The sequence below is a fragment of the Ovis canadensis genome, chromosome 24, assembly GCF_042477335.2.
Source record: "Ovis canadensis isolate MfBH-ARS-UI-01 breed Bighorn chromosome 24, ARS-UI_OviCan_v2, whole genome shotgun sequence".
NCBI lineage: Eukaryota > Metazoa > Chordata > Mammalia > Artiodactyla > Bovidae > Ovis > Ovis canadensis.
In genome coordinates, this window is record NC_091268.1 from 53,574,317 (window position 1) to 53,594,684 (window position 20,368).

Sequence of the window (20,368 nt, forward strand, 5' to 3'; positions counted from 1 at the left end):
AGGAGAAGCTCAGGCAGGTGAGTGGTGGTGAGTCCTGGCAGGATTTGGGTCCACCCACACCAGACCTCACCCAGCCCCCGCCACCCTGGGGTGACCACCTGTGCTGGAAGAAGCTCTCGAGGGCCCGGCAGACCCCGTAGCGCTCGGGGGGCGTGAGCAGGTGCTCCAGCTGCTGGCTGAAGGTCCTCCCCTGCACTCGGATACTGGACGGGAGGATCTCTGCCACCCACTGCAGGGAGGTGAGCGCCGACGACGGGTTGGGGGAATCCATCGAGTCGGAATCTTCCGGGGTGCAGGCCACAGGAAGGAGACGCACGAGTGAGCTGGCGTCCCCAGGCCAGGCAAAGTCTGCCCTTCGGCTGGGGCCAGGGGACCTCCCGAGCTGGGCTGAGTGCTGAGGATGGGGCTGGAGGGGGAGCCCTGAGGCTGCCCAACCTGGGGAGGGAAGCTGCAGGGGAGAGCAGAGGCCTCGGTAGACTCGGGAATCCCACCCCTGGTAACCCAAGTAGGGGCTCCAGCGGCCAAGGTGGCCCAGGGCCACGGGTGTCTCACCGCTGGCGAACGGGACGAGCCCCTCCTCCACCACCAGCGTGGGCATGGCACCGCTGCCCTGGAGCATGGACACCACCTTGTCGTGGGAGCAGTTCCTGCCAAGCAGAGGTGGCCCCGGAGGGCCGACCCAGCATGACCCGAGCGCACAGCCAGCCGCCGGACCCCCGTGTCCTGCTGGTGGAGGCCGCACGGCGAGGCCACAGGTCGGCTCGAAGCCAGGGCCCTGCCTGCAGGAGAAGCTCCAGGCCCAGGGCCAGCTGGACACTTGTGGGTACAGGAGGCATCATGACCCCAGCCCCCCTGGGTAGGTCGCCCCCCACTGCCAAGGGAATGACACACACGACCTATTCAACTCTTCGCCCCAAGCATGGAGCCTGGGTGTCTCCCAGTTTGGAGGACGATTTGACATCCTGGAGGGTAGGAAGATGGATTCACGACTTCCCATAGGAGGGGGAACAAACAGGGGACCAACTGGTCTGAGGCCTGTGGCCAGGATGTCCCAGGAGTCAGGAGCCCTGGGGGCTGTTTGCCACTAAGCTCCATGTCCCCAACAGCCTCTGACCTCATGTCCAGTCCATTGAGGAAGAGGATCCGGTCGCCTGACTTGAGAGAGGCATTGTCAGCCGGGCTCCCTGGAAGCAAGGTGAGAGGGTGGGTCAGCTGAGCAGGGACCTGCCCCTGGGAGCCCCATGTTGTTGTCCTGTTTTACAGGCGAGAGAACGGGTGGGTGGCAGAGATCAGAGGAGCCTTTCTCACAGATCCATGCACCAGAGATGTGGGATGCAGAGGGGCAGATGGAGCTCAGCATCAGCAGGTGCGCCCATGGGGATGGGTCACTGGAAGTGTCTCGCTCAGGGAGGGGCTGAGGGGGCAGGACAGGCCCAGTGACCCCGCCCTGTGGGTGGTGACAGGGTGGGAGAGCTCAGTGCAGTGCCAGGAGGGAGCCGCGTTCCCCGCAGAGAGCATCCACAACGGAATGCGCTTCCTCCCCGAGAAATGAGAGTCTTCCCTCCCCTGCCGACCCCTCACTGGAGGGGCGGCAAGGAGGATTTCCTCCGGATGTCTCCATTCCACAGGGGCAGGCCAAGCATGGAGGAGGGGAGTCCCTGGAGTCTGGATCCTGGGAAGAAGCCCTGGAGCCCTGCAGCCTGCCCAGCAAGTGCCCAGTTCTCAGTGGGCAGTGGGCACAGGGAGGGTGGCGTGGGGGCCCAGGAAAGGTCTGAATGGAGAACTTGGCTCTAAGGTGGCCCTGCTCTTGGAGGGGGTTAGCCCGGACTGGGGAAGATGTGTCATCTGGGTCGGCTGCTCTGGGACACTTAGAGGACACAGGCTCCTCAAGGTTGGGACCTGAAGAGGGGAGCAGCTGCTGACCATCGACCTCACAGGCTCCTTTGCCCCGTTTTGAACAACCCACCCATCCCTCACCAGGCAAGACAGACTCGATCCAGACAGGTCCATGGCCACGCAGCGTGAAGCCGAAGCTCTTGTTGCCCTTGTAGACTCGGACTGTCCTGGGGAGAAAGAAGGGGTGGGGTGGGGTCGCTCAGTGTGCCTCTCTCTGGGGAGAGGAGCCCGCGGGGAGCAGGGGATGGCAAGGTCCCGCGTCCCGCTCCCCTTAACCTCTCCTGGACCCCAACCCCTAGGTGCCCCCGCTTCGCCCCCGCGACTTCGGCCCGGGTCTCCATTCCTGAGCCCACCGACCAAGAGGCGTCCGCAGCCCGTCCCGGGTACCTGCGCGCGCCCCCGGGGCCCGCGCGGCCGCCCAGCAGAGAGGCGGCCTTGCGCGGGGGCGGCTCGTCGGGGCGGCGAGGGGCGGCGCTGGCGCGCGTGGACACCAGGAGGCGCTCGGGCCGCTCCTCGCTGCGGCTCCGGCGCAGCCGCTGCGCTCCGTGCGTCCGCCGCGCGCGGCACAGCTTGCCCAGCAGACCCTGAGACACCACCTCGTCGAAGCGCGCCCGGTGCTTCTTGGGGATGAAGATCCTGCGGGCGAGGACCACAGAATCGGCAAACTTCGTGGGCGCCATGGGCGCTCTCCTCAGCCCAGGAGTGGCCCGGGGCATCAGTGTCCCCCTCGGGGCCTGGACTCGTGCCCTAGTGTGCCCGGGTCACCCGAGGGCCGCGGCGCCCAGCTCGCTCCACTTGGGGAAAGCCTCCTTCCCCAGGTCCCCGTTACTCTGGCCTCAGCGCCCTCCAAGACCTTCCATGGGCCTGTTCCTTCTCTCCCCTTTGTCTTCTCATCTCTGGCTTCCCTGGACTCCCTGTCTCATGCCCTCACACCAGCCAGGCCAAGCCGCAGCCAGCAGTCCCCCCCACAACCACCTTCTCCCTGCCTGATTCCAGGAGAAAACCGAAGCCACCACCCGCGCTGGCGTCAGACTTCACCTAGACCCTCAGGAGACTCGGAGCCCCACCGCGGGTCTCTTGGCAGACCCCTCAGCGCGGGTGGGGACCACGGCATCCAGTCTTGCTCCTACCCTTTGACCCAGCCTGTGGCCCCCGCCGGCACACTCTGCTGTCCTAGCTGACCTGGCTTCACCCTTCAACACCCTTCCTCCAGTTTAGTCCAACATGTTTTAGGAAGTCCCTGCTATCAGTGCCAGCCAGGCACGGGGCTTCAAAGCTGAAGGCACTGTGGTTCCTGCTCTCAAGCGGTTGACCTGGAAGTGATGAGAGGCCCTGGGGAGGCTCGCACGGTCCCCTGTTGAAGTCCACAGCCCGGGATGTTTCTGTGGTGCCCCTGGGTCTCCTCTATAAGGTGGGAAGCTCTCGGAGGACTGGGTCTGTAGCTCGGGTGTGAGCCACGGTGACCGGCCAGGGCTGAGCAGAGTTAGGACTCAGTGAAGCAGTAAAGAGGGTGGTCCAGCAGTGGCCCCCCACACCTCTGAGGAATGGCAGCGGTCAACATCCTGGGGCTCCCTGGCCCCTGGCAGAGGATTCTCAGGCTCAGAGGGAGTCCATCTCGTTCCAGGGCTATGTGGCTGCCCATGGCTGAGGTGGAACCCGGGCTCTGGGCCTCCACACTGTCACCAGGCTCCATTGAGGGCCCTTGAAGTTCTGGTTGCTAGTGAGGCCTCCCTGGCTGCGTCCCAAGGCTCCTTTCCCTGTTCTCTGGACCAGGAGCCGGCGCCAAGGGCATAGGGGAGGGCAGGGAGCAGTGGCCTTGCAGCCAGCGGACATACAATCCCTCGGAGGTCGCCTGATGGCCCCCACTCAGCTCCCTTGATCTCTGTGGGTAGGTTTAATTAGGGCAGGTGGCTGCCTGGTGGGAGGGAAGGGATGAGCATCCTTGGGGAGGAGGGTGCACCCCCCGCCCTGCCCCGTGAGCTCTGGTGCAGATCCAGACGTTCCAGGCAAGCGGAAGGCAAGAATGATGGCCTGCTCGGCTCTGCCAGGAGAGCCATCACCCGATACACTCATCCTTGCCCACCCCAGTGATTCCCGAAAATCCAGCGCCTCAGCCGTGTTCCCTGGATGGTCTTTCAAGGTCTGCAGAGCCAGACGTCTCTGTCTGCTGGCCTGCATGGTCCCCGCCCGCCTCCTGCCCAAGCAAAGCAGAGATGACAGGTGGGAAGTGTCTGCTTCACCCTTTGGGCTCCAGCCTCAGGCTCTAGAATGTATCAGCCCAACAGCCGCAGCCCCTAGGTCCAACCCTCTAGCAGCAGTTAGAAAGGGCCTCCCCCACCCCCACAGTGGGAACCAGGGTGAGTCACCAACTGCCCAGGTGGGAGAAGGCTGGGTACCCTCTGCCCTCCTCGGTGTCCGTGGGGCTGAGATGGGAGCCTCGCCTGCCTGGTGTGCCAGATACCCTTCCTGGTTGGTGTGGGCCCTCCGTGCGCCTCAGTCTGGCCCATGCACTCCAGCCCTGGGTCTGCTTGGAACTGACAGTCCCTGCAGATCCAGGTGCAGTGGGGCCTCATAGACCGCTGTGGCTGATGGATCGACGCCCCTTTGAACCACGCCTGACTACAGCTGTCCCCAGACTCCCAGGTCCCTGCTGTGCCGGCAGGTTTCTCTGTGGCCACCGGGCTCTTTGGGAGGCCACCCAATGACCTTGCACTCAGAGTTAGTCTGTTCTCTTAGGGGGCCAGGTCCAAATCCAACTCCAGATTCTCATCGGGGGTTCCCACAAGGCCCTCTCTCTCCATCACCGTCTGTGCCTCGCTCTCTTTCTAGTTCCCTGGATCTGTCCAGTCACACGAAGGAAAGAGGACTTTTCAATTCCATCCTTGGTCCCCACCCTGCATCCCGACCCCTAGGGCGGCGGGCCAGTGCCCACAGCGGGGAACCCCCTCTTTAATACCCTTCGGGTTTATGTCCACCCTCCCAAGCCCCTGCCCCCAGTCAGGCTGGCTCGCTGGGTACGCACCCAGAGCAGGGAAGCCCCTCGGTGCCCGAGCCCCACCCCTTTTCAAGTCAGCCGGAGGCGGGTCCGTCGCACCAGGGCGCGCGGTTCCCGGGGGCTCAGTACGCGCGGTTCGGGGAAACTACCGAAAGTGCCGAGAGAAGCCCTGGTCCTTCCCCATCTGGAGCTGGCGAAGGCGGCGCGCCAGGTGCCGATGGCCCGGGGGTGCGGAGCCCGGAGCGGAGCGAGGGCGCGGCGACTCCACGCGCCTCTGCCGGGCGAGCGCGCTCAGCCCCTCCCGCCCCTCTCGGGTGGCCCCGCCCCGCCCCGCCCCGCCCCTCCGGGAACTCCCGTCTGCTCCTCGCGAGCTGGGGCCGTTCGAGCCGCCCCTCGGCCTCCTCTGGCCCCCCGTCCACGAGCCCTTCCCCAGGCGCCTCGCCTCTGATCCCTCGGGCTGCGGCGCCCCGGAGAATCCCCCGCACTGGCAGCGAGACCGATCCCGACAGTTCAGAGGAAGCTCCGATTGCCTTATGTAGAGTCTAGGAAGGCTTTCTGGAGGCGGTGGCCTTTATGCTAGGACTGAAGGACTCAGCCGGTGTTAGCCAGGGAGACCTTCCCCACTCACCCAGGGGGAAGCTCCAAAGAAGAAGAGGCTAGAGAGGGAGGCCTTGAAAGCCCTTGTCAAAGCTCAGCCTGCACTCATGAGAACAGAGAGGAGCCATGGGAGGGTCTAAGGGTTTAAGAGGAGGTGGGGGGTGGTCCTGAAGGTTTTGGTACACCAGGGATGGGGCGATGCTGGGAGGGGCACAGTGAAGGGTGTTAGGATGGGACAAGCGGCCAGTCTCTAATGAGCAGTAGAGTTAATGAGACCTGGGGGCAAGTGAGGAGGGGGCAGGTGAGGGTGATGGTGGGGGAACAGGGGGTCTCCCTGAGATGAATGTGTTCTACTGGAGAGGAGAAGCCAGAGCCTGTCCTCACTTGGGGTCCCCCGGGGCCTGGCCTCAGCCCTGCTCACAGTGAGCACAGCTCCCTGCATCCACCGGACAAGCACGCTCACCGTCCCGTCATGACAGAGCCCTTCCTGGTGGTCGTGCACCAGCTGTGACGGCCCAGCACCCGGAACCAGGCCCGCCCAAGGACTGTGACGACTCCACGTGTCTGTGGGCACTGGAGCTGTGACCACGGAGATGCTCCTACTTGAATCTGGACGCAGCCAGCCATGCACACACTGCTGTGGGGCCACCTCAGAGCTGGCGCCTCTGACCCAAAGCAGCACAGGGTGGGCTGGACTGGCCTTTGCTCAAGCATCTGCCCCAGCAAGAGGGGACTACCAAAGGGTAGATCACACTCGGCAGGGCTTCTCAATTGGGGGTGACTTTACCCCTCAGATGACATTCGGCACTGTCTGGGGACAGTTTTGGTTGTCACAGAATGACAAGCGGGAGGAGGGAGGAGGCCAGGAATGCTGTAAGCTAAGTACAGGAGAGCTCCCAACAACAGAGAAGCATGTTGCTGGTGCCGGGGTTGAGAGATCTCTCTAGGGAGAAAGAGACCTTCCCGAGGGTCAACCAGTTTAATCGAGCATGTGCTAGACCGCCTGGCACTGCTTCTGACACGCTGGCACCAAATTTTCCAAGTAACCTTGTGTGATGTTGTCTCTGACACTTGTCATTAAAGCAGAAGAGGATAAAGGAGGTGCTGGAACCCTAAAGCCCAGTTTCTCAATGAATCTCTTTGATGCTTGTAGTTGGCAGAGGCTATTTATATGCTTTCCCGCCAAGAACCCTGCTGGGAACACATGGAAATGATCAACCCTGTTTTATGGATAAACTGTTGAGGTTAGTGAATCTGCTCAAGGTCACACTGTCCATGAGTGGACTGGGGGTTCAAGCGAGGTGTGCCAGGACTCAAAACCCAGCTTCCCCAACCACCTCAGTAGCTCCCCTCTCCTCTCCCCTCCCTTCCACCCGATCCTTCCCTTCTTTGCCTGTTCCCTGAAACACTAGCAGGGCATGAAGCCCACTTTGCTTGCCTGTTCCCTCTCAACCGCGTCACACTTTCCAAACTCCCTGGCCTGTCCTAATTAGAAAGTCATTTTTATCACTTCATCAAACTGGGATCCCTTTGGGGACAGACCCAAATCAGGCTCTGAGCCACAGGAGTAGCTGCCATCGTAAAGAAAGATAAGACCTTCTACTTACGTCGCTGCCACTGACCCAAATCTCACCCTCGCAGCTACACTAAGATGAAGAGGCCACGTTGGCCAAGATTGATGCAAGTTGCGGATGGACATGCTCCCCGTGTGCGCCGTCCTGTAGGGCAGCCACCAGCCAGATGGGGCCACTCCATACTTGCCGTGTGGCTGGTGAGACTGTGAAGCTGAATTTTAAATTGCATTTATATTCATTAAGTTTCATTTTAAAGAGTGACATGTGGCTAGTGGCTACTGCTCTGGCTGACCCAGCTTCACGTTCTCACTGCTCCTTCTTTCTCCGCGAGTCCTCTGCTTTGGCCCCGGACCACCCTCAGAAGCTGCGTGGTGATGTAAGTGGTTCCAGCCTTGGTCAAGCGTGCACACGCACCTGCGCACATGTATCTCCATCTACCCTGTGCGTCCTCAGGTGGCCAGGTTGTCGCACTCCACTCCCCTCAGTCGCAGGGTCAGAGCCCTACCAAAGCGGGGTGCCTCACAGCTAGGCACAGTTGGTACCTGAGATTGGGTTCTGCAAGGCGGCACTCCCACCTTGGCATTCTGGGGTTCCCCTCTGTAGCTGGATGCCTGGCCCTGATGAGCTGTCTTCCCTCCTCCACAGGACACATGGCTGCACCCCACTGGTCGCGGTGCAGCCCTGGAACTGCTGCCTCCTTTGAGCAGCCTGCCCTGACAGCCCTGTGCTGCCCTTCAGCTGGTGCTCAGCTCTCAGAATCACGGAAAACCGACTCTATGCCATTCCTCCGTGCCTTCTCGGAGCTCTCTCGGGAAGGGGCTGCGTGGGGATCACCACTTGACCCCTAGAACCCAGTCCATCAGCCCCTGGAGCCCGGTGGTGGGGGTGGGGAGTGAGGGATAGGGGCGGAAGCCACGCCTGCCAGGGGACCCCTCTCTCTGCAGAGCCCAGCTGGGCGCCGCCCCCTCCTCCGGCAGCCTCCCCAATTTTCCTGTCTCATTGACACGCGCTGACAACAGAGGCTGCTGTTTCATCTTCCCCAGCGGCGCCTCGGGGACGCTGCCGGGACGGGGCATCCCCAGGGGTCCAGAGTTCCCGCTTCCCAGGCTCTCAATCGAGCACGCCCAAGGGGGCGCCTCCTCCGCCCCCCGCTTTTCCTGACCCGCTGCCAGCAGCTCCGGACGAGCGGTGGAGGGGAAAGGCAGGCACGGGGGTGTCCCAGGAGGCAGATCGGCTGGCCCGGCAGAGGCGGTGAGGACGGAAGCCTGGGCAGCGCCGAAGGGAGGACCGATGAGGCGGACCGCGAGGGCCTCCGGCTGCTAAGAGCCGTCAGACACGCGTGCCAACTTCCCCGGGGACAGCCTGGCCGCCGGGCCCCTGGCCCAGCCCTGGTGCGGAGGGGCGGGGCTGCTGGCCCCAGGGAGCCCTTCTGCCCCAGCGCATCATCTCTGCAAATTTGTTTCTAGATGTAACTTTTTTTTCCTCTCCGATTTTCCCGGCAAGGGGCAGACCCCTAACTCACCCAAGGCAGCTCATGGTGGCCTCTTTCGGTGGCCTTCTGTGCTCCGCTGCAGAGCGGAGGCGCAGCGACCGGCTTGGGGAGTGGGGGTGGCCAGCCAGGTCCCTGACATTGGCCAGGCCCAGAGGGAGGGGCAGGCTGCGGGGTGAATGGCAGCGAGGGAAGGGGATGGGCTGAGCCCAGGAGGGGGAGGGGCGGGCTGGGGGAGCCGGCGCCGCCCTGGGAGCAGGGGGCGCAGAGCCAGCCCCGCAGGATCCTGGTGGGGAACACTCCACTCAGGCCCAGGGAGGTCTGATCAAAGCCGTGCAGTGCGGGGCAGAATGATGGTGGAGATCAGGGGGCTGGGGAGAGTCCCAGGCCATTTCAGATGTCACAGGACCTACCAGGAGGTTTTTCTTCCCCCCGAAGGATGAATTTAGAGTCCAAAGCTGAGCAGAAAGTGCTCAGCCAATTGGTTCATGTTCTTGTGAATGCTACTCATGTGCTGTATGACTCTGGGGCAGTCCCTTAACCTCTCTGAGCCACGTCTGCCTCTGGAACGGGGATAATGAGAGTACTGGTGGGATTCAGTGAGAAAGTGTTCCTCTGGGGCCCTGGTGAGGTTCTTGGCACCCAGCTGGCATCATCAAAGGGCAGAGCGAACACACTGTTACTAGGATGCAGGGGTGGGGGTGGGGTACCGGGGATCAGGATGGGCCCAGCACAGTCCCATTCCTGCGCCAAACTGTGACACAGCACAGCTCCTGGCCCTCGAACTGTGCCATTATTCCCTCTCATGAAGAGCTAGGGGCATCTTGGTGATAACGTTGGAGGCTTCTGTGGTCTGGGTTTGGGACAGAGCAGGGCAGCAGGAGGTGGATCTTCTCTGCAGCCCGTCCCAACCCAGCAGTTGGCAGCCCTTCTTTCTCACTCAAAGTGACACCCTGGCAGTGGCAGCACCAATAGCTGCCCTTTCCAGGGTCAGCCTTTGGGGTCACTGACACAAAACCCTAGTTTTGGGGCAATGGGGTGTTTGGGGTCCAGCTCAGGGGCTGACCACGCAGCAGCAGCAGCACCTGGGGTGGGGGCAGGAGAACAGACACCCCTGCCCGCCCATCCCGACCCTGAATGAGTACCTGAGGTTCTCCAGGAGGGGCCCGCGGGCCTCGGGGGGCAGCACCAGGGTGAGCGCCCACACCAGCTCGTCCACCCGTTGCTCCGCCGCGAACCGCTTTAGAGCAGAGAACACCTGCTCCTTGGCGGTCGGCTGGTCCCCCAAGATCTCGTCCACCTGCGGGGAGGGGTCTGATGAGTGTCCCAAGGGCCCCAGGGCAGAATGCTGATTCCCCCCCTCTCCCTTCCTCCCTCAGGACAGCGGACGTGGCAATGCTGCCTGGGCCCCGCTGTGCGCTCCTTACCCAGACCCCGGCAGACCCCACAGCGGCCCCCACGAGGTGGGCCGGGCCAGCGTCTCCACTTCTATCTAAGGGAACTGAGGCCACTAGAGGTAAGATGTCCTGGCCAAGGCCATAGTGTCAGGACCCAAACCCAGAGATGGCCCATCTACTGACTATTGTGAGGATCTAAGGAATCGATCCAGGAGCTTAAACACGTGCCAGGCGCTCGGTAATCGCTAGTTACTGTTGTTGTAATACTCTACTCCCTTCCACCACACTGCGAGCTGAGAGATCACACGAAGAACGCTCTGGCTCCAGGAGAAAGCCCCGGAGCACGCCTCGCTCTGCATTCTTACTCCGTTAATGCTCCCTCCGGATCTGTGTTTTCTTCACCTTTGTGTACACACCAGCTAATGCGGGACACAGCACATCTGCTCAGAGGATTCTGAATGACCACTGGACGTGGGCAGCTCAGTGACAGTGTCCACAGCCTAAAACTGCACCTGCTGTTTTACCCCACGATCCTGCACCTGGGAACGTATCCTCAACGTGTCCTGACAATCTCACGATGATGTATGAGTGAAGAGGCTCACCCTTGCCTGGTTTATGATACTGAGATGTTGGAAGTAGTATAAATATCTGACCTTATGGGGTAAACAACTGTAGCACATCCACTTGGGGGATATTTGTCTTTCCTTGGCTATGCAGCCAAGATGGAAGGAAGTCCCAAATCAAGCGGGAGGCAAGACCTTGGTCCTAATGGTGCAGCCTCGGGCAATTGGAGGCTGTTGCCCAGGAGCTTCGGTTCTTGAAGGAATGATGCGGAGATGTGGAGACGTGGAGCTCACACAGGGGTGTGACAGAGCCCTGTAGTGCGCCCTGAGCAGACTCATCCTGAAGGCTGCTTAGGACAGTTGTGTTCTAGGTTGCACATTCTTTCTTGGTTCTAAGCCGAGGAGAAGGGGGTGACAGAGAATGAGATGGTTGGATGGCATCACCAACTTGATGGACAAGAATCTGAGCAAACTCCAGGAGATAGTGAAGGACAGGGAGTTATGCTGTGCTGCAGCTCATGGGGTCACAAAGAGCTGGACATTACTTAGCAACTGGACAAGAGGAGGTCTCCAGTGCCAACTCTGTGAACTGTTCCTCCCCCAAATTCCTTTTCTGCCCCAGTGAGTAGAGTCAACTTCCATTGTTTCATAGCCAAGTTCACTCCATACTCTGCGATATTGGGCACCATTGATTCCAGGGTGAGCACTTCTTTTTTTTTTTTGCCAAATCATGGGGCATGTGGGATTTCAATTCCCTGACCAGGGATCGAACTCATACCCTCTGCATTGAAAGGTGGAGTCTTAGCCACTGGGCTGCTGGGGGAAGTCCCTGTATTTTAAATTTTAGCATCTCTGAGATCACTTTGTGTCCTGTGGCTCACTGTCATTCCTGTGCACGTATGAGTTTTGTCATAGGTCTCATATTGTTACTTCCACAGAGTTATATACATTGCCGGTACTAAATATGTCCAAAGAAGTCTAAAAGCCCTCTATCAAATTAAGTGACTACAATTAACTGCAAATTAAGTGACAAGAAGATAAGGAAGCACGTATCATGGGTTAGATGGCTTGCAATTGACAGTGTCAGAGGTAGTGTGGTACCATTTGGTCAGACAGAATGATGCTGTAGGTCTTTATTTAAAGACTGTGGTATGCGGAGTGATGGCTAACGAGTTCAGGCCTTCTTTCTGGGTAGTTATGATCATGCTCAGTTGTGTCCAACTCTTTGCAGCCCCATGGACTGTAATCTGCCAGGCTCTTCTGCCTGTGGAATTTTCCAGACAAGAATATTGGAGTGGGTGCCATTTCCTACCCCAAGGGATCTTTCCAACGTAGGGATCAAACCCTCATCTGTGTCTCCTTCATTGGCAGGTGGATTCTTTACCACTAGCACCACCTGGGAAGCCCTTCTAGGAATGATGAAAATGTTCTAAAATCGTGGTAATGGTTGCACAGCTCTGTGAATATACTAAGAACCACTGAACACGCTTTAAATGGATAAATTGTATGGTATGTGAATATATCTTGATAAAGCTGTTATAACATAACGGAAAGTGTCTGTGAGAGACAGGCAAGGTTTCAAATAGAACACACAGTGTTACATTTTTATCAGAGATAATTATACACACGTCTGCATAGGGACTATGCACTGAAGTTTATAGTGATTTTGATTATTTTTACGCCAATGCTTTCCTTTTTTTTTTTTAATTTGGCCATTTGGCATATGAGATCTTAGTTCCCTGACCAGTGATTGAACCTCTGCCCCCTGCATGGAAGCTTGGAGTCTTAACCACTGGACCACCAGGGAAGTCCCTAGGTTTCCATTTTATTCTTTAGGCAGTGAGCTTATATGACTTATACAATCAGGAAAAGGAATGCATGTTATCGTTGTTCCCTTTCCCTCTTTATTTTTTAACTGTTGTAAAAATGCACATGACATAAAATTTATGTGCCAGCAAAAGTCCGTCTAGTCAAGGCTATGGTTTTTCCAGTGGTCATGTATGGATGTGAGAGTTGGACCATAAAGAAAGCTGAGCACCCAAGAATTGATGCTTTTGAACTGTGGTGTTGGAGAAGACTCTTGAGAGTCCCTTGGACTGCAAGGAGATCCAACCAGTCCATCCTAAAGGAAATCAGTCCTGAATATTCATTGGAAGGACTGATGTTGAAGCTGAAGTTCCAATATTTTGGCCACCTGATGCGAAGAACTGACTCATTGGAAAAGACCCTGATGCTGGGAAAGATTGAAGGCAGGAGGAGAAGGGGATGACAGAGGATGAGATGGTTGGATGACATCACTGACTCGATAGACATGAGTTTGAGTAAACTCCGGGAGTTGGTGATGGACAGGGAAGCCTGGCATGCTGCAGTCCACGGGGTCGCAAAGAGTCGGACACGACTGAGCGACTGAACTGAACTGAAGATAAAATTTACCACTGCAGCCATTTTAATACGTACAGGTCAGTGGTATTAAGTACACTCACCATGCGGGATAACCATCACCACTCTCCAGTTCCAGGACTTTCTCATCCTCCCAAACAGAAACCCTGCCCCCATTCAGCAGTCACTCCTCATCCCCCCTTCCCCAGCCCCGGGGAAACCACTGATCTATTTTTCAGCGTCTCTGGATTTGCTTGTACTGAATATGTCTCATGACTGGAATCTTATACCATGGGCGCTTTTCTGTCTGGCACTGTTACTTTTTTAATGGAGCAGTTAACCACTGTCTGTCCATACTCCAGCAGATTCCCTGCCTTGTTAGTCGAGGGTCTGGGGGTGCCTCTGGGTGCTGACATCCTGAACCGACCCTGAAGCAGAGGTGGGAGGCTGGGCGGCTGGGTGAGCCCAGGAGATGGCCATGCGTCTCTCTCAGGCCCATGTGGGTCCCAACTTCAGCCAGAGCCGGGGCCATTCATTACCCCTTCCACTCACCTCCAAACGTATCAACAAGCCCCGCATCTTTCCCCACCACCCCTGACTCTCAGACGATGAAGAACCTGCCCCCTTCCTGGGCAAGGCCAACTCACAAGGCCGCCGAGTCACCAGAGTCCCCACTCTCTCTTCCTGCCACCTACTTGTCACTCAGCTCTCAGTTTGAAAGTTCCCTCCTCAGGGAGCCTTTCCTGACCACTCTGATCAAGTGGCCCCCAAGACTCTCTCACCTCCCTGTTGATTTCTTCCCTTCAGTGATCATCATCTGAAATAGCTAGTTTATTGAATTGTCCATAGACTCAATGGATGTGAGTTTGAGCACACTCTGGGAGATAGTGAAGGACAGGGAAGCCTGGCGTGCTGCAGTCCATGGGGTCACAAAGAGTTGAACACGACTGAGCGGCTGAACAGCAACAGCATCGCTTTGTCCACGTGCTTCGTTTGTTTCCCACAATGCGTGATGGCAGGCTCCCCTCTTGGTCCTGTGCACAGCTGTGTCCCCACTCCTTGCTGGTCAGAGGGCCGTGAGCAACAACTGCAAAACGCATGGATTTCAGTGACGCTACTGCCTCCTTCCCTTTGGCTCATACAAATTGTTCGCTTCTCTCCCCGCCTATAAATAAATCAGTAAACTCCTCCCTTGACTCCACAACCCTATCAGCCTCTTCTTTCTGTCCAGAGCCGTTGACCCTGGCTATTTTCATACAACTGTGCTGACCCGCTGCAATCCCCCTCACCCTTTGCCACAAGCGCTCCCTGACGCCGCTGCTCTGGCCAGGGGATCCCAGACGGCCCTCCAGCCCATGGTTTGCCCCTGAACTTCAGAATTGTATATACAACTGCTTCCTAAACGGCAGCACAGTGGATGAGGAAAGGCTTCCCGGAGAGGGTGACATCACAGAGTGTGAGCAGGTATTAGCAGGCGGCTTCGAGGGCACCCAGGCCAAGGCCACGTTCTGTGCACGGCTGAGTCCTAGCAACTGCACCCCAGATCTCCTTCACCAGACGAGATGGCCCGAGATGCAGACCTGACATCTTACTCCTGTCCGGGCTGAGCACAGGGCCTGGTGCACTCAGGGAGCGTTTACAGAGCTCAACCAAAGAGCTGTAGGCGGCCAGCCGTTCTCAAGGTGCGTGGAGTAGGCTGCAGTACCAGTCACCCCCTCCTCCAGAACCCACCAGGCCCAGGAAGGTCAGTGGCTTTGAAGCCAAAGCCAGCGGCAGCCTCGTTTCAAAGGAGAACATGGCTCTCTGGAAAGATGTTTTATGTAAGAAAGAGGAAAAAATAGCTCCTCCCTCCTGGGGCCCCACCACAGTGCGGTTTTGGTGTCAGCTATTACCCAGACGCTCTCAACCTACATCGAAGCATGAGGCACCATCACGGGACACTAATGGATTTTCTATTAAGTATCAGGCTCTGCAAGGAGGAGAAACTGGGGCAGGGAGAGTGCTGGCGAGAACCCGAGAGCTGATTGTCGGAAGCTGGTGGGGGGCTCCACAGCTGCCCTTGATCTTCTGGAGGTGGTCTTTTCTGGGGATTTATGGAGCTGCTTAGCGAGCTCTAACCAGAATCCACCACTCCCTGTTCCCCTTGTCAGAGAATGCGCAGAAGCTGGCCTGGGCAACTGGTCAGACTCCTCCCTAGGCCGCAGCCTGACTTTGTTTCCCCACCGAGTCCGCTCTGCTCACCTGGGAGCTCTGACCACCTCCCCTCTGACTTTCCAGGGATTGGATGGCGTCTGGGGCGGACTTCTGGGTCTACACTGAGTCATCTGGGATGACTTTACCAGGTGAAATGAAGCAGACTTCACCAGCTGCTGTGGTCTGAATGTTTGTGTCCCCCCCCTCCAAAATTTGTGTGCTGAAAATCGAATGCCCCGGGCGATGATGGTATTAGGAGGCTGGGCCATTGGGAGGTGACTAGGTCATGAGGGTGGCGGTCTCATGAATGGAATTAGTGCCCTTATAAAAGAGCCTCAGGGATTTGCTGGCAGTCTGGTGGTTAAGACCTCATCTCCCAGCACAGGGGGTGCAGACTTGATTGCTAGTTGGGGAGGTAAGGCATCCCACATGCCTCTTGGCCAAAGGAAACCAAAACATAAAACAGAAACGATGCTGTAAATTCAATAAAGACAAAAAAAAAAAAAGGTCCACATAAAAAACCTTTTTTTGAAAAAAATAAAAAAATAAAAGAGCCCCATACAGATCCCTTGCCCTTTTCATCACGGGAGGACAAAACCAGAAGTTTGCAATCCAAAGCAGGCCCACACTCAAGCATGCTGGAGCCCTGTTCTCAAATCTCACGCCTCCAGAGCTGTGAGAGGGAAATCCTGTTGCTTGTAAACCACCCAGTCTGTGGTAGTTCGGTTACGGCAGCTGGAACAGATTAAGGCATTGCTGCTGCTGCTACTAAGTTGCTTCGGTCATGTCCGACTGTGTGCGACCTTAGAGACGGCAGCCCACCAGGCTCCCCGTCCCCGGGATTCTCCAGGCAAGAACACTGGAGTGGGTTGCCATTTCCCTCTCCAGTGCATGAAAGTGAAAAGTGAAAGGGAAGTCACTCAGTCGTGTCCAACACTTCGCGACCCCATGGACTGGAGCCCACCAGGCTCCTCCGTCCATGGGATTTTCCAGGCAAGAGTACTAGAGTGGGTTGCCATTGCCTTCTCTGATTAAGGCACTAGGGCTCACCAATGTTTCTAGAGGCTTCCCTCATAGCTCAGCCGGTAAAGACTCTGCCTGCAATGCAGGAGACCTGGGTTCGATTCCTCGGTTGGGACGGACGATCCCCTGGAGAAGGAAATGGCAATCCACTCCAGTATTCTTGCCTGAAAAACCCCCATGGACAGAGAGCCTGACGGATCCATGGGGTCGCAAGAGTCGGACACGACTTAGTGACTAAACCATTTCTAGGTCTTCCCGTCTTCCTGGACACACAGAGGACTACATTTCCCAGCATCCTTTGGGATCAGTGGTGTGATTAGTTCTGGCCAATGACTATCCACTGAAAATGCAGGGATTCGCTTCCTGCCCCCCCCCCACCCCGCCCCGCTCACCCTCGGAGTCCTTAAGAGTTGATGGACAATCTTCTAGGCTCTCTTCTACAGGGAATCTTGGAGCTTCATATTGAGATGGAGAGAACCTTCTGGGTTGAAGGAATCATTCTATGTTCTGCATTCTACTAATATTATTGTCTGTATTCTATTCATCTACATTTTGATCAGGCTGGTGGTTACAAGGGTGTATGCCCTATGTAAAGTTCATTAAACTGTACGCTTAATGAATGTGCTTTACTGTATATCTGTATTACCTTAATTAAAAAAAGAAAAAGAAAAGCAACTCCCACAAATCAAGCAAACAAAAATCACGAAAATTTAGGACAGGACTGGAAGCTTGAGCATCACTATATTTCTGATAAATCTTTCGTTAGATGTTTCCTTAGCTCCAGGCTCCCACTCCTGGCCTGAGGAAGGCCTGCCTGGCTCCTGACGCTCCGGGCCCACGGGGCCCAGTCCCCCAGAACAGCGTCCCTAGAGCCCCAAGCCAGACCGCCTGTCCCTTAGAGCCCTGCCCCGCCCTGCGCGCCCTACCTTGCGGCTGAACTCCTGGGCTTTGCGCCTACGCTCTCGGTGCACGGCGTCGGGGCGCTTGCGGCCGGCCAGACGTAGCAACTCGCGGCCCAGATAGAGGCCGCGGCTTGAGCGCGGGATCCGTAAGGCTGTGGTCAGCGGCTCGAAGCTGGAACCCGCGCCGGGGCAGCCAATGGGGCCGGGGAGCACGCCCAGGCTGGGCGGCACGCGCGGGCAGCGCCGGGCCAGGCGCACTAGGCGCTCGCGGCTCAGGCCGCCCACAGCCAGCCCCTCCACCTCCAGGATCTGATCCCCGGGCCGCAGACCCCCGGCGTGTGCGCTGCTCCCTTCCACCACATCCAGGACGAAGCAGGGACCCGAGCCCCCCAGCCGGAAGCCGAAGTCCTCTGGCCATCCCTGGTTGGTGGCCGGCATGGCAGTGGTGGCCGTGCAGCTGGAGAAGGAGAGAGAGGTCACAGGGGATTCCTTGCGGCCTTGCGCACAGGGCTGCGTGCCGCTCAGACTCAAGGCATGTGCCAGTCTGAGCCACTATTCTTCCTCTGCCTCTGTGTGGACCAGCAGTTCTTAGGATATCGCCTGACCTCCTGGACCCGGCTGTGCCTGAAAGTCACCAGTTTCAATGTGACAAAAGGACTTCCCCTTGATAGTTAGGAGTTCACAAACTCCTGCTGACTTTGGGGGTTATTTGCCTTTTGAATTGATCTTCTTGAGGAGCCATGATATGGCTGCTTTGTTGGGGGTGGGGAGGGGGTCGTCCTTTGGGCTCCTGGCTCTAGGACAGGCTCAGGGGAGGGGAGGTGGCTCTATTCTCTGAAAGCAGATGATGGCATGGGCTGGAGACACAAACACATCGGGGGTGGCAAGGGTGACTGTCCTGGATGGAACAGTCTATCTGTGTATTTTTCCATATGTCTGATGAGAGCAGGGATTCCTTACAGGCATCCATGGATGACCTCTGAAACTGTAGGTAAGATATGATGTAAAGGCTTAGTTTTCTGGGGGAAGAGTCCGTAGTTCTAAGGAATTCTAACCTCTGGCTTAGAAGAACCTCTGGGGGCTGGATTTTGAAGGCCCTGGTTTTGGTCCCCCCCTCAGCCTTCTGAAGATGTTTAGACAGCCCTCCCACCCACCCTACGGGTTTTGTGTTCCTGTTGGCTCCATCTCCCAGGAGCCGGCCTCTCCCAAGACACTCTTGGAGTTGGGGGCAGGGAGGAGGCCCCAAGAGTATCATGGACTGGGGAGGAAAGGCCTTGAGTGACATCCAGTGGGACCTGTCACCTGCCACCAGAGGGCTTGGTGTGAGAACTCCTCACACTGGGTCGGGTGGGGCTGCCACACCCCGAGGCTGGCAGGCTCACTGCCGAGCCCACGCGGGGGCCCTGGTCCTCCTCTGCCAGGCAGTGGTGCTGCCACGGAGCCTCAGGGACACTTACCTTGTCACATGGGGGCAGTGAGGGACTCCTGGGTCCACTGGGCCCAGGTGGGGTCGGGGCATCCCTGGGTCTTGGAGGGGCCTGAGATCAGTTCTTGCCCCGTGAGTCAAGCAGTCAGCTCGTGCACAGGCAAAGGTGGGCTGACTGGAGACTGATGGGGCCAGGCCCCTGCCCCCCTTCCACGTGCATACCGGCTCTGACCGGTGACCTGCAGCGGGGCTGCTGCTCAGAGGCCAGAGCAGCTTGCTCCCAACCTGTCTACACCCAACCTGGGGAGCCACAGAGCTGAAGAGGCTGCCGGCACTCAAACCCCTTGGGGCTTTTGAGATGCCTCCAGCCCTCCAGTGCGTCCTCAGCCCTGCAGGTTGACCTAAGCCCTCTCCCACCCATGTAGAGCTCCCCTCTTTCCCCTTCACCTGGAAACAGGAATCCAGGCTCCCAACAGGGCTCACCAGGGGAGGCATCCCAGGCTACCCGTCACGCCTCCCTCTGGGTTTGCTCACCTTCCTCCCTGGTGTCAGCAATGGCTGCGGGGACAGAGCACGGTGCTGGCGGGACACCTGGGGACGCTTGCTTATTGCCAGTCCTCTGCTGCTCAGGGCCTTGGCACTGGTTACTAATGCATCAGAGGTGACAGCTGGAGTTTCTAAGGCAAAGTGATCCTCCGAGTAATCTGAGAAGGCCCCCGTTACCAGGAGGACCAGCAGCATGGCTGGACAGCTTGGCCAGCACCCAGAGTGTCTGGCTCCTGCTGCACGGTCCTGGGGGGATGCACAGGGAGGCTCAGGCAGGAGCCAAGACTGACCAGAGCTGGGCCTGGGGCTGGGTCCACCCCTGAGGCTGCAGAGCTCGGCAGGTGCATCAGGAGGATTCATTTGGGCTGTTTTGGGGGTTCTATGGGGGTTCACTCAGTCCAGTGATGGCAGAGGGGACCACTGAGACTCACTGAGGCATGATCTGATCCCCACAGAGGACACCACTGCCTGAGCCCCACAGGCCAGGCTTAGTGGTGGGAGAAGGGGAGACCCAGGCCAGAAAAAGAGCTTGGGATGAGAGAAAAGATGCTGACCTAAGTAATTATGGAAAGGAGCGGGGTCTGTGAGACGAAAGGCAAAAGGAACCACACATAACACTGTGCTGTAGTCGGTAAGGGTGGCTCCTACAAGGGCGCAGGTTAACAGTTCTGAAATCACGCCATACATGCACATGGGCGTTGAGCGATTATGTCCGCAGACCACGGGAGCCGGATTCCTCTGCGTTGTAGTGGGAGGTTGCAGAGGAGCCTACAACAGACAGAAACGTTTACAGATATGCGCATGGACACAGCTTAGTGGCAGTGGCAGTGCTCGGTTGGATCTGACTCTTTGTGACCCCATGGACAGCAGCCCGCCAGGCTCCTCTGTCCACGGGATTCTCCAGGCAAGAATACTGGAGTGGGCTGCCATTTCCTCCTCCAGGGACTCTTCCAACCTAGGGATCAAACCTGGGTCTCCTCCATGGCCGATGGATTCTTTACCACTGAGCCACCTGGGGAGCCCACAGAGGTTAGTATCTGCACCTAAGTTTGCCGGCTCTGTCAGCTGAGAGGGCTTGGAAGCAAGGATGTTCCCCCCAGCAATGAGCACATCCAGTGTGAAAGCTTGATTTCTAAGATCCCTGCCCAGAACAAGGAGCCCAGGCTCCTTGGAGAAATGGCTGATTCCAGGGCTGGGGCGGGAAATACAGGAGGTGAGCCTGGACCATCTTCTAGTGCCAGAGAGTAAGCACGTGTGAACACACACACACACACACACACACGCACCATGGGGTTTGTCAAAGGGACACAGAAGCCAAAGGAAAGGGCTTCCCATAGCCGAAATTGGAACAATCTGAGCAAGAATGTAAATCATATAGACTTGGGTTG

General features: G+C 57.8%; 1 protein-coding gene across 2 annotated transcripts in view; it reads right to left on the reverse strand.

Moving 5' to 3' along the window:
* Nucleotides 1-17,446, reverse strand: part of GRID2IP (Grid2 interacting protein) — a 31,812-nt gene extending 14,366 nt beyond the window's left edge. The window contains exons 1-7 of one of the 2 annotated variants that reach the window (XM_069569853.1): nt 17,033-17,446; nt 9,697-9,851; nt 2,284-2,532; nt 1,978-2,063; nt 1,115-1,184; nt 553-647; nt 99-282 (exon numbers count right to left, since the gene is read on the reverse strand). In XM_069569853.1, the coding sequence (XP_069425954.1) occupies nt 99-282; nt 553-647; nt 1,115-1,184; nt 1,978-2,063; nt 2,284-2,532; nt 9,697-9,851; nt 17,033-17,446 (1,253 nt within the window). Of the gene's footprint in view, nt 1-98; nt 283-552; nt 648-1,114; nt 1,185-1,977; nt 2,064-2,283; nt 2,533-5,040; nt 5,076-9,696; nt 9,852-17,032 lie in introns of those variants that run through there. The other variant, XM_069569854.1, reaches the window with a different exon arrangement.
* Nucleotides 17,447-20,368: the final 2,922 nt, after the last annotated feature.